Raw genomic sequence first — 12,947 nt, 5'->3', positions numbered from 1 at the left:
CCAAAGAGAGAAAAACCCAGGAGAAGGGACAAGTGTGACGGGGTCTGAGAGGGGCTGGTGGGTTTGACCTTTAGTAGGTCACTGGTGACCTCTTTGAGACCGTGGCCACAGAGGAAGACTGGAGCTGATTGTAGTGAGAGGGCAGGTTCAGGCTGTGGCACTGAAGAGAGAAGTAGCAACAGCTTCCTCCTCCCTCTTCAGTTACTCCTCAGTCTCTTCAGAAGGCTCTTTTCTTTGCTGCCCAGTAAATGTTGATGTTACCTAGGACTCTATCCTTGGCTCCTAACAGTTAGGATTCTCTTGGTTTCAAATAACAGCAGCAACTCCGGCTGGCTTGAGCAGAAAGATTTATTGGAAGGAGACAAGGTTACCTCACAGGACCCAAGGGTTACGACTGGACTTTGCACATAAGCTTTAACTAGAAATCAAGCACCATAGGGTTTCTCCAGCTTCTTTCTTATTCCCCTCCTGGTGTCTATTTCATTTTCTGCCTCCATCACAGATCAGCTGTCTCAGATTCCAGGCCACATGGTGGGAAATGCCTGCCACTTGCTCAGAGTCACACCCACTCCCTCAGCCACTCAGAGGAGCACTGCTGTCTCACTTTCATTCCTAATGTCTTCCGAAGGAAGAGAATGAGTGGACCAACTTGCATAGATGCCCACCCTTGAGCTATCCAACTAAGGGCAGACCCACAGGGTCATGATGCACAGACAGGGCAGGGACTGCGACCTGGGGGAGAAGCTGAAGGAAAAGCTTACAGACTGGGCATAAGGATGGGGCTTGAGGGAGTGATAAGGAGGGGAAGGTGACATGAGCAGCTTCTGGTCTGTGCTCTGAAAGCCTGGGCCCTCCTCAGTAGCAAATTCTAGGGGTGCTCTCCTTCCTAGATCAGGGGCCAGCCATATTGTTTTTTTCTAAGAAAGAAAATCGAACGACTGCCCAGCTCTTACCAACTTCCCCTAGGACCAGGCAGCCCTCAGTGGACCTTGGTGAGCACCTATGGGCCATGTCTACTCTTGGGGAACCAGAGTTGACTGTTTCAGGGGCCAACTGAGCCTATTTCTGTGGTCTTTGAACTTGGGACTGGACGGATCCCGGGCCAGGTGCGATTTAGAATGGTGGGAGGCCGATGGTGACTATGCACAGAGACGGAGTCAGGGCTGCTGGTCCTAGTTATCCTGGATACCAGCTGTGCCACTGCCCTCCCTGTGTTAGACTCTACGGACTGGCCCACCACTTTCCAGTACATTCCCTCTCTGTCTAAGCCAGCGGTTGCCAACCTTTCGGACCTCACGGACCACCAGTTGGCGACCGCTGGTCTAAGCTTCTTTGAGTAGGTTTCTGGGAGCCTGGGCTAATCTAACATCAAGGGAGTTGTCCAATAGCTGTTCACTATTAGCCTGGCCTCTAACCTCCCATTTCAACTGGAGAGAGTGACCCCTCCCTTTCTCTTGTCACGTTTCCTGGGAGAAATGAGGTCCAACATAGTGCTTGCAATAGGAGGTTTTGGTGTGCTGGCAATGACTGACATACTGGCACTTGACCGTGTATTACTCCAACTTTGATATTTAAAGAATTGAAAATCAGCATGACTTATGTATGAAGATAAGGATCAACGGCTCAATGATTCAATTTATGATGGAAATATACTTGCTGAACAAAACTCTCCCTAAAGTCAGAAAGGGCCTTTCACCAGCCAGAACAATCTGCACTAAAACACACATGATACCATCCTGGCCCCATTGGCGGGAATAGCTTTAGATTTACAGAAAATTTTTGAAGATGGTAGAGTTCCCACCAACTCCTCAGCCAATTTCCCCTATCATTAACCTTTTATATGAGTATGACATATTAGTCACAATTAATGAGCCACTGCTAATACAATATTATTAACTAAAGTCCATACTCTATTAGTGTTTCCCTAATGTCCTTTCTTATTCCAGGATCCCATCCAGAATTCCAAATTACAGTTAGCTATGCTTCTTTAGGCTCCTCTGATTTATCACAGCTTAAGACCTTATTTTTACTAAGCTTATCTGCTAATAATTGGTGTTAGAATGATGCTTACTTAATGGTTCTACTTTACAAATTTACATTTTTCTCCGTCTTTAAATATTAAATACTTTAATCATTTGAATTACATTAGATATTTTCCTCATGTTGTTAATGTTAGGAATTCTGAACATCTAGAAATAAAATATTAGTACTGATGCTGGTATTTATTTTAAATAAATGCTGAATGTCCAGTGTCACAGTTTTTGTTGCAGTTTAGTAGTTACTGGCCCAACGTAAAGCGCTCTGCAAATAAGTCCTTCCCCCGATACCTTTACTCCACTCTGTTCTTCCTCTGTGTACAGCTGGAGAAGACTCACCTGTGTCTGTCTTGCACAGCCAGTGCCCTGGGGGCATTTTTCAATGATGCCTTTGACCCTGGGTACATGATCTTAGAGAAGTCTTAAAGGTTTGCATTCCTAGCACCTTGCTCATTACTCCGAACCTAATGAGGACACGGTACAGGTAGGTGCTATATTTTTGTTCAACCCAATTGGAGGCATGAAGGAAACCGGCCCATTGGCGGGAGAAAGCGGCTGTTCTCCTGAAATTAGGAACTGATGAGAATCAGGGAGCCCAGGTAGCATGGCAAGGACTAGTAGAGGCGTGGAGGGTTGCAGAGTGGGGGGTTGAGGGTGAGGAGGAGGGGGTGGGGGCATCCCCAGTGGCAGAGCCTGACTCAGGGCGGCTAGCCAACATGAAGGAAACTACCGGGAATGACTGCAATGACCACCTCTAGGATTCGGAGACGCTACCAATGATCAGCATCTGAAAACTGGGAGGAAGAGTTTAATCGCAAGCATGCAGCACTGCAGAGCGAATGATGACATTTAAATACACGACAATCTATTGGTCTCCCCGGAAGTTGCCGAAAGCCCCTCACAGCATCAGGCTTCACTTCTGTCCGTAGTTCATGGCATATTCGAAGTCTTTAAAGCTGACATGGCCATCTGAGTCTCGGTCTACTTCCCTGAGAAATGAAACAAGAAGTTACTTACAGGTGTTTTTCACCCCACGTGTGCATCAGGGGCACATCAGAATATGTCTTTGCATGTTTATGGGAGAGGCACCTATTTATCTACTTGAAGGCTAAGGCTGATGCCTAGTTTTTCGCTTACATTGATAAGTGGGAAGGAAAGAGAAAGGTATCTGCTAAAACCTACTGGAATAACATATTCTACACATTGAATGGAATGAAGCCAACCCACAGGTTATGTCAGAAAAGCAGGACTGATGGTTCTTCCAGTCATTTTGCAAATTCTTTCTGTGATATATCAATAAACACATATGCATTACCCAACAGAAGTGAGGAATAAACCAATAAGGGGTCAGAACATTTTGGGAATAATAATGATGGGAACAATGATTGACATCATGCATCACATTGCCTTTACATTCCTTCTCTCATTGGATCTGTGCACCAATGCTAGGAGGGGCCCCTTTTCCGGATGGAAGCATTGAGCTTAAAGAGGTTAATAGTTTCACAAGCTCACACTGCTGGTGAGTGGCCGGGTTGGAAATCAAACCAGGATCATTAAATTCCAAAACCAGGGCTCTATACACAACTGCATGTTGCCTCCCTATGTAAATAGGACGTTCAGGAGTGAAGTGGTTGTACTGCAGTTTCCATGGGGCTAACTAGCTAGCTCCTGAAGTCCTCACTGGCTTCATTCGTGGCCTCATAAGATCTGCTAAATCCTCACCAACACCCCAGCACCTTTTCTGACCCCTCTAAAGAGTGGTGAGGATGTGAGCCTCTGGCTGGCAGGCTGAGGGGGTGGGTGGCCTCAGTGGGGTTGGCCCTGTGCGCCCCTGAGACAGGAGGACTGCCATCCAAACAGGGAGCAGGGGAATGGCACCCACGTGGACAGGTTACCCTATGTCAGAAGGACATGATTACTGCCTATGCCGCACACACGACCCTTACCAGTAAAAGTAATGTTTATTTAAACAGAGTGTTTGAAAGGATAACTGATGAGAAGTGGTCACAATTCCTCTTTGGGGGGCATTCTAAAACAAAGCTTTACACGACTTATGGAAATTATATTCCGTTGAAACGACAAATGGTTTCAACCATGACACAGAGCTTTTTAAAACCAAGATTGGCCCAAGTCACAGAGCCACTAATCAGTGGAACCGTTTTAAAGCAGGCTTTTAAAATATTGAATTCTAAAATAAACTTTCTGAATATTTCATGCCAAAGTCTCTGAAGTCTTTAATGGTCCTGGATGGAGCGATGATAATTTTTCATTCTTTTGAAGTCGAGAAAACCCCCACTTCTCTGCCCCAGGGCAAAGCCATGTTGCAGTGTGTTAGTATAAAATGACTGCAGACTGTGGAGGCCATTACTCTTGTTACTTCTTTTGGTAAAATATACATGACAATTTCATGCTATTCAGGACCAAAAGCAGAATGTCAGATCTCTTCTAAGGGATTAGAAGTAATCAGTATCACATGTTACTGACTACAGAACAGAAACCATCACTTGTATTAAATTAGATCATTGAAGATTCTTAATATTGCCTAAGTATTTTTTTTTCCCCAGGAACTGGATTAGATAAACGGCCTTTTTTCTTTCCGCTCTGAACTGGTATGGTTGAATTCTACTTCTCAGAGGGTGAGTTAAGTGGATAACGGAGGAAAGTAATGTTTAGAATAAATGGCTTCTGATAATATTTTTTGGTGTGTTTATTCACTTATCGAGACGCTGCATGCTTGTAGAAAAAGGGAATCCCTTTGCCTGATTTTCTCAGCAAATGGCCTTCACTGAAATAGCATTCACTTCTTTTTATTTTTTTGCTGTCGTTGCCAAAGCTTCCCATCCTAAAATGGGCACAGCATAACCGAGAGGTGCTAAAATGGAAAGGTTTATTCATAAGGTGTGGAGTGGCATTTTATTTATGTAATGAATGGAGGAACATTATGTTTATATTTAGAAGGAGACATGGTAAAATACTTTCTGCCTTCCAACTTTTCCTCCTCATCGCACATTTATATGAGCAGATCTGGTTGCTTCGGGGAGTGAGAAGAGGAAATTCGCATCTGAGAGCTATCATTTTAAAAGCTAAAATATACTGTTGTGCGTCGCAGACGGAGTGATTACGGAGCAGGAAGGCACCCACACTCAGGCACGGTGCGAAGAAGAGCAGATGTGGCTGACGGGTGGAATCGGTGGCGTGGGGAGGAGGTGGAGATAACGGTGCTGGGTAGGAAAGTTTTATTGCTTCCGTTTACAGCATTCAGCCCTAAAAGGAGTGTATTCGGGTTATGAAATGAGAGTGTGTATTCAGCAGGAAAACAGCCTGCCACCCTTCACCCCGACCAGAAGGAAACTCTACAATGGCCAGAACTTTCTCTCGATCGCCCCTCGAGTCCCCACCTCTTAGTGCAGAGCAGGCAATGAATGGATCTGTGGGACGAATGAATCGGGGGAAACAGTGGACAATGTGACGGAATACCTACTGCCCTCCAGGAGGTACTGGGGATTAAAGAAAGAGTATATCACCACTGTCTTATGGAGTCTGATCACTGGCCAGAGAAAGAATACACACCGACGAGGCCCCCTAGGAACCATCACTCAGGGACCTAAAAGCAATGGCAGTTATGGTCTATGCCCAACCGCATTATACAAACACAGACGAGGCACAAGAGAGACCAAGGCAGGGGTGAGCCCTGGGGAATGAGGCTGCAGAGGACAGCACCGGATGGACGTATGGGACCCCGTTGAGTGGCAGGCTGAACGGTTTAGGGATAAAGAGCAGGAAATTGGATGCCAAGGCAGAACAGGGAGAGTCCTGCCTACAGGTGAAATCTGAGCACTTCAATCCAGGTACCTGGCTGCTGTCACCAGACCTGTGGATATAGGTAAGGTGGCTCTTGAACAACGCTGGTGTTAGGGCCTGACTCCCCCATAGACAGTCAAAAATCTTGCATGTAACCTGACTCCCCCAAACTAACTACTAATAGCCTCCTACTGACCAGAACATAAACAGTCAATTAACACAGATTCTGTATGTTATATGTATTACATACGGTGCCCATAGAATAAGCAAGAGAAGAGAAAATGGTATTATGAAAATCACAAGAAAGAGAAATTACATTTGCAGTATTTATTGAAAATAATCCATGTATAAGTGGACTCCTGCAGTTTCAAGTGTCAATTGTAGACTTATAAACAAGCTTATATTTCAGAACTAGCTTTTCAAAGGAGTTAACAAAGCTTATATAGATGTAGATCCAATTAAATGGAAGACTTTCTGGTTTGCTTGGGGTTTTTTTTGTTTTGTTTGTTTTTTTAAAATATATTTTTATTGGTTTCAGAGAGGAAGGGAGAGGGAGGGAGGGAGGGAGAGAGAGAGAGAGAAATAGAAACATCAATGATGAGAGAGAACCATTGACCGGCTGCCTCCTGCACGCCCCCTACTGGGGATCGAGCCCACAACCTGGGCATGTGCCCTTGACTGGAATCAAACCCAGGACCCTTCAGTCCACAGGCCGACCTCTACCTACTGAGCCAAACCAGCCAGGGCTGGTTTGCTTGTTTTTTGAGATGCAAAAGGAAGACCCAAAATTGATTTTGGAAGTAGTCATTCAAGAGAGCTGAACTGGCCCTAACCAGTTTGGGTCAGTGGATGGAGCGTCTGCCTGCGGACTGAAGGGTCCCAGGTTCGATTCTGGTCAAGGGCACGTACCTTGGTTGTGGGCACATCCCCAGTAGGGAGTGTGCAGGAGGTAGCTGATCGACGTTTCTCTCTCATCAATGTTTCTGACTCTCTATCCCTCTCCTTTCCTCTCTGTAAAAAATCAATAAAACATATTTTAAAAAAGAGAGAGCTGAACTGCTCTGTAATCAGTACAGACCTCCTAGGACCATCTGGGTGGAAGGAGATGACAAGCAAAATAAGAGAGGGTGCAGAAAGAGGGGGCTACCAAGAGAAATGTAGGGGGAGGCTGGGATCCTGTACAAGCAGAACTGGCCCAAGAAAAAATCCCCAGTGGTGCAATGACCAGAAGTCCTTGAGTTGCCTGCAGTTGTATTACTTCACCTCTCCCCATCTTCACCAAGGGGTGCAACAGGCACACACTCTAAGGGGGGATGGTGTGTTGGGGGTGTCTATGTTGAGTTAGGCAATGAGTTTGGTCTGAGTGGGTGCAGGAGAGTGCAAGAGAAGCCAGTAAGATGATCTATCAATTGAATGAATTAAAAGAGATAAGAACTTAGAGCCAAAAGCTGTCCAGAACTTTGCAAAAAAAATCGTGGGAGGTGCTTTAAAATCCCCCAGAACGTGGAATGGGGGTTCCTGGCAATTCTATCAAGCCTTGGAGGTGTAGGAAGGCCTCAGATGACCCTGGGATTCATGGAGAATTTCAGGCAGGAGTAGACTCGGTCTATGCAGCTGAGTTCTGACAGTTTTCATATCTGTTAAAATATATTTTCTGACTCATCACAGAAGTGGTTATAATTACTTTCATCAGCATGAGCCTTCGCATTTGCCTCTTTTACATCCTGATTTGTTAGCCAAGATTTTGTTCTGTCCCTTTTTGTGATGCTGTGAGAACTTCAACAGCCCAGACTAGATGGGCCCCGGTGACCCGGGAGCTGAATGGTCCCTCCTGAAGGAGCCAGGGTTTCACACTGAGAATCTTTAAGTGAAGCCACAATGTTGCTCTAATACACTCTGAAGAGAGACATAAGTTGTTGCTTTTTTAATTTAAAAAATATGTAAATAGTGAATGTTTCTCACAAGTACTAAATGTTTTCTTTTGTACAAAAATATTTACATCATAACATTTCTTGTAATGTTCTGAAAGCAGTTATTTCTTTGAAAATATTTTTTGGTGTAAAACAAGTTGAGAGAGTACCCCATGGCCAGCTCTCCAAAGCCAGATTTCACACTAGAATAATTGTTTTTGGCCAAGTTACTTTAAAGAAAAAAAAAAAGGAACAAGGAAATGGTTGAATTTTATTACATTGAAACAATAAAATACTTTCTATTAAAATGATATAAAGACTATAAAAGGGACATTTTCCAGTAGAAACAAGAATACAAACTAGCACATATATTACAAATGCAATGTCATACACATCTATATTTGGGTAAAAGTTGAAAGTTATATGCTCAACAGAAACTTTGTCTTATGAGTAATCTGCCTTAAAATACTATTTAACATCGATCTATTTTTCAACTAAAGGAATATTTTCTTTCTCTTTAGTCTGAATTTTCTAAACAAGTGACCTTATTTCTCAAGGATAGATCCTCAGTAGCCAGATCAGAGTTTTACAACCTCAGCTGATGTTTTGGGCTGGATAACTCCTTGTTGGAGGGCTGTCCCATGCATGGAGGATATTTAGCGGCGTCCCTGGTTTCTACCCACTAGATGCCAGTAGCCCTCTCCTCTCCAGTTGTGACTGTCAGAATTGTCTCTAGATACTGCCAAGTGTCCCCTGGGGACAAAATCATTCCGGGTTGAAAACCACTGCGGTAGGCCCTGGCCGGGTAGCTCAGTTGGTTAGAGTGTCTTCCCCATATGCCAAGGTTGTGGGTTCGATCCCTGCTCAGGGTACATACAAGAATCAACCAACGAATGCATAAATAAGTGGAACAACAAATCAATGTTTCTCTCCCCCCACCCCCCTCAAATCAATAAATTAAAAAACAAAAAAGAAAGCTACTGAGCTAGAGGAATCAAAATTGGAGGCAATTCTTTGGAACATTCCAGGTACATCTGCACTGACTATAATTGCTTTAAAGATTTTTTTTTTGACAAGTGATTTTGGGGGCAGCTGAGGCATACGTTTCTTGGATGGATTATGCAGAGAACTGCCTCACCATCCCTAGATTCCGAACTGAGCCCAGAGAAGACCCCACTCAGAGGCCAGCTCCTGGTGGCGGCGCCAGAGCCGGTGACAGGCGCATGGACCTGTGCTCCCAGCGAAGACCCCGACAGGCAGCAAGTACTGAGTCCCTGTGACAGTCACGCGGGGCTTTGAAAGCTGATGCCTTATGGATTCACCTGAAGCATCCATGAGAAACGTAATGTGGAGGCAAAGATTTCTATGAGCAACGTTTTCTTAGTGGAATTTCTGGGGTGCGGCAAAGGGAGAGAGACTCTCCTTTGCTTTGATTCTTTACGGAATAATTTAAACTCAAGTCAAAACTGCCATTACACAGGGACAGAGCTGTCACACTGACTGGAAAGTGAGAGTAGAAATCACCCTCTACGCAGGGAGCCCTGCTGGGCCTGAGAGGGCCCGCCAATTGCAGATGCCATGATGATGATGATGACTGCTTCTCCAGAGAGCAGCGTGCTCTCCAGGGACCCCTGCTGCCTCCCACCGGCATCCTTGCCTCTTTGTTGATGAGAGTTCTGCAGGCTCTACTCAATGCGGTTCATTAATTTTACCTTTCTAAAGGCACGTGTTAGGAAGAGCCACTGAGACACGCAGGAAAGATGAGGAGACGTGTAGGTGATTTCCGTCTTGTCTGGGCCCCTATGTTCGGAGTGTGTCTGACTCCCTGGGTGCCCCACCTGTCACACTGCCGGAGGCCCTCCCCCAGCTGCCCCCTGCACCAAGGGCCCCTTGCTGGTGGCCTGGGGCTGCTCTGACACCTGGGGTGGCCCTCACACAGAGCGGAGAGCTTTCTGGAAGTATGAAAAAAGAAGGACTTAGTCCCGTAGGCAGCCCTTGACCAAGGAGGGAACAGGCGCCAATGGGTGAATGCTCTGTGCTTCTGTCCCTCAGGCAGACGCCGCGGCGGTCCTTCTCTCGGCTCTCAGCTCCGGTGAGATTCAGCTCCCGTCGCTCACAGAGGGACCCAATTGGGTACCAGACCCTTGAGTTGGCTTCCCGTCATCCTCTGTTCCACTGCTGCTCACGGAGGTTACCTCCCAAACCACCTGCCCGCAGCCCGAATCTACCGCTCTGCTTCCAGGGGTAGCCCAGGCTGAAACGCAGCGGAGAGCTATCTGAGAGGTGACGTTCCTCACGGGGCATTGTGCTTTTATTTTTAAAAATATTTTATTAATTTTAGAGAGAGAGCAAGGGAGAGGGAGAGAGGAACATTGATGAGAGAGAGAAACATCGATTGGCCATCTCCTGCACAGCCCCCACCGGGAACCAAGCCCGCAATTCGGGCATATGCCCTGACCAGGAATTGAACCTGCGACCACTCAGTGCACCAGGCGACACTCAGCCAACTGAGCCACACCGGCCAGGGCTCATGGGGCATGTCAAACTGCCGTCGGCCATAGCAGGTCACCTGCTCAGATTCTCACTCGGGTGGGGGGATCTACTTGAAACCATCTGTTCTCTGATCCAGAGTGTTCCTCTATTTTGAAAATGATTTCAAGAGCAAATGACACATTGCCTTGAGGAAGAGCTCTGAGTTTGAAGTTCCAGGCAACTGGAATGTCAGAGTTAAACCAGGAAAAGATAGCAGCCATCTTCTTTTCTCCAATACACGTCTGAATAACATTTAGTCTGTTAACAATACATAGTGTTACTAGTGGCCCGGTGCATGAAATTTGTGCGGGGGGGGGGGGGGGGGGGGCGGTCGGGTGGTGTCCCTTAGCCCGACCTGCACCCTCTCCAATCTCGGACCCTTAGGGGGATATCCGACTAAACCGGCAGTTGGACATCCCTCTCGCAATCTGGGACCACTGTCTCCTAACCGCTCACCTACCTGATCGCTCGCCCCTAACCACTCTGCCTGCTGGCCTGCTCACCCCCAACTGCCCCCCCCCACCGGCCTCGCCCCCAACAACACACCCCCTTGCTGGCCTGATCACCCCCAACTGCCCCCCCCAAGCCTGCGCACCCCCACTGCCCCCCCTGCTGGCCTGATCACCCCCAACTGCTCCCCCTGCTAGCCTGATCACCCCCAACTGCCCCCACAATGGCTTGATCACCCCCAACTGCCCTCCCCTCCTGGCCTGATCGCTCCTAACCACCTCTGCCTCGGCCCCGCCACCATGGTTTTGTCTGGAAGGATGTCCGGAAAGTCTCCCGGAAGGTCTCTAATCAGCATATTACCCTTTTATTAGTATAGATTAGACTTTAAGTTTTCCTTCAGCATGGGGACATCATATTCCTGAGAGAGTTCTTTCATTTTTTGGATGCACAAGTACAGCCACGGACTGGCCATGAGCAGGTGGTGGCTTGGCCCTTTAGGATGAGCTGGGAAGGATAACACGATGACCAGACCATGAGCAGAGAATGACACAAGCCAGACAAAACTCTGGCCTCGTTAGGACCTGGCTCAGCTGCTAGACAACAGTGGACATTGTTGGCTACTTCCCCAGCACCCCCCCGAGCCCCGCTGTGCCAGGCAGCAGCTGTTTGACCTGTGTGGCTGGATCCCCACCCCAAGCTCCAGAAGTGGGATGTGACTGGCCTGTGCCAGCCATTATAATCCCACCTTGCTTAGCATAGTGGTGGTTCAAGGATGAATGGATTGGCTTAAACCAATCAGTACACGGCCATCCTCTCCTGGGACCACTAATTGGTAAGGAGTTGGTCCAACCATCACGGAGCCCAGGAATTTTGTTTGAGTTGAGAAAGCTCTCCCACTAGACAGCTGGGATGCGGAAGTGAGGTTTGGTTCTACAACAGCCCTTTTCCTACCATAAGGATGCAACCTCCACAAGTTCTCTGATCCAATGGCGCACTGACCCAAACATTCACGCACATGTTTTTAAGTGTCGATTATGAGCCCGAGAATGGAGTCATCTACCGTGAGGGGAAGAGTCGGAGGAATTGCAGAGTGAGCTAGAGCCTGATTGAACCGTGCCTGACGCTGGAGCTCCCAGGGTTGTTAAGGCTGTTTGAAATGGATTTCCTGCTACTTGCAAATAAGTGTCTCGGTATACCAGGTGTCCCACCTGAAATCACTTAACCTTGCCACATTTGCAACTTGGTAGACATAGAGCAGACACTCGATACCCATAATATTTTTAAAATGATTATTCCATTTTGGAAAGAACTCTAAAATAAGTCCGTTTTCTCTTTAGGTGCTATCACATAATTCTGGATTATTCTCCATAGTTCTGCATTCTAAGGAAGTCATTTTTTTTCCTGTCTCCAAGAAAAATCTCTGTTCACAGTGCCTTAACTATGATTATGTGCTAAAAGAGGCTATTGATGGGACCAATATGGCTTTTTCCCTAAAGAGTGACAAGACAGATTCTCTAGTCCAAAAAAAAAGGAGGAAAAGGAAAAAAATGGATGTAAAATGCAGTCACAGCTGGCAAAAGTGATTATCCATAAATAATGACTCACTTTTTCCTATTTACTAGGTTTTAAAAATGAGGAGTCTTATTTACAGCGAGAAATATTTTAAGAGCAGGAAAGAATGTTATCTCCCTGCATCCGACTACGGAGGACTTGTGGGCATGTGGGTAAATGCAATCAACACGGAGCCCAGAGGCTCATTTCCGGCAAAGGGTTCCCGAGTCCTCCTCCATCAAGTGTTTTAGCAGAGCCGCTAATAAATAGTGACACGAACTCTTTTCTCCGCTTGCCTCTCTGGAAGAGAAAGCGGGATGTTGGAAAATAGCAGAGATCGGGCAGCTTTAAAGATCAAGAACAAAAAGCCGGAGTGGACATCTTTGAAACTGGTCATAAAAAGCCTGGTTTCTGTGTTCTGGGGTGCCGAGAGCTCCCATTCTCCCCCCACGCCAAATCTGAAAAATACGAATACTCTGAATATGGCGGGGAGGCGGTGGGCCCACCAGAAACGGCCGGAGCGTGCCTCTCAGCCAGGCTGCTGGCGAGCCGAGCCGTGTGACCCTGGGCAAGTCGCTTAGCTGCTGGGCGTCTCCAGCTCCTCACTTGCCAAGCTGAATGACCGGGTTATGAATACGAAGCGTGGATACAGCTCTACGTTTCCATG

The 12,947-nt window shown here is 46.7% G+C and overlaps 1 protein-coding gene across 1 annotated transcript in view; it reads right to left on the bottom strand.

Annotated features, from left to right (window-relative positions):
- Positions 1-2,836: 2,836 nt before the first annotated feature.
- EFCAB11 (EF-hand calcium binding domain 11) overlaps positions 2,837-12,947 on the bottom strand; it is a 137,136-nt gene continuing 127,025 nt past the window's right edge. The window contains exon 6 of the mRNA XM_070403461.1: positions 2,837-3,025. Coding sequence (XP_070259562.1) covers positions 2,950-3,025 — 76 coding nt within the window. The 3' untranslated portion in view covers positions 2,837-2,949. The remainder of the gene's footprint in view (positions 3,026-12,947) is intronic.

This window comes from Myotis yumanensis, unplaced genomic scaffold (genome assembly GCF_028538775.1).
Source record: "Myotis yumanensis isolate MYYU_CA2020_CCGP unplaced genomic scaffold, mMyoYum1.0.hap1 SCAF_1, whole genome shotgun sequence".
NCBI classification, from domain to species: Eukaryota; Metazoa; Chordata; class Mammalia; order Chiroptera; family Vespertilionidae; genus Myotis; species Myotis yumanensis.
The sequence above is the reverse complement of the archived record's forward strand: the minus strand, read 5'-3'. Positions and strand labels throughout refer to the sequence as shown.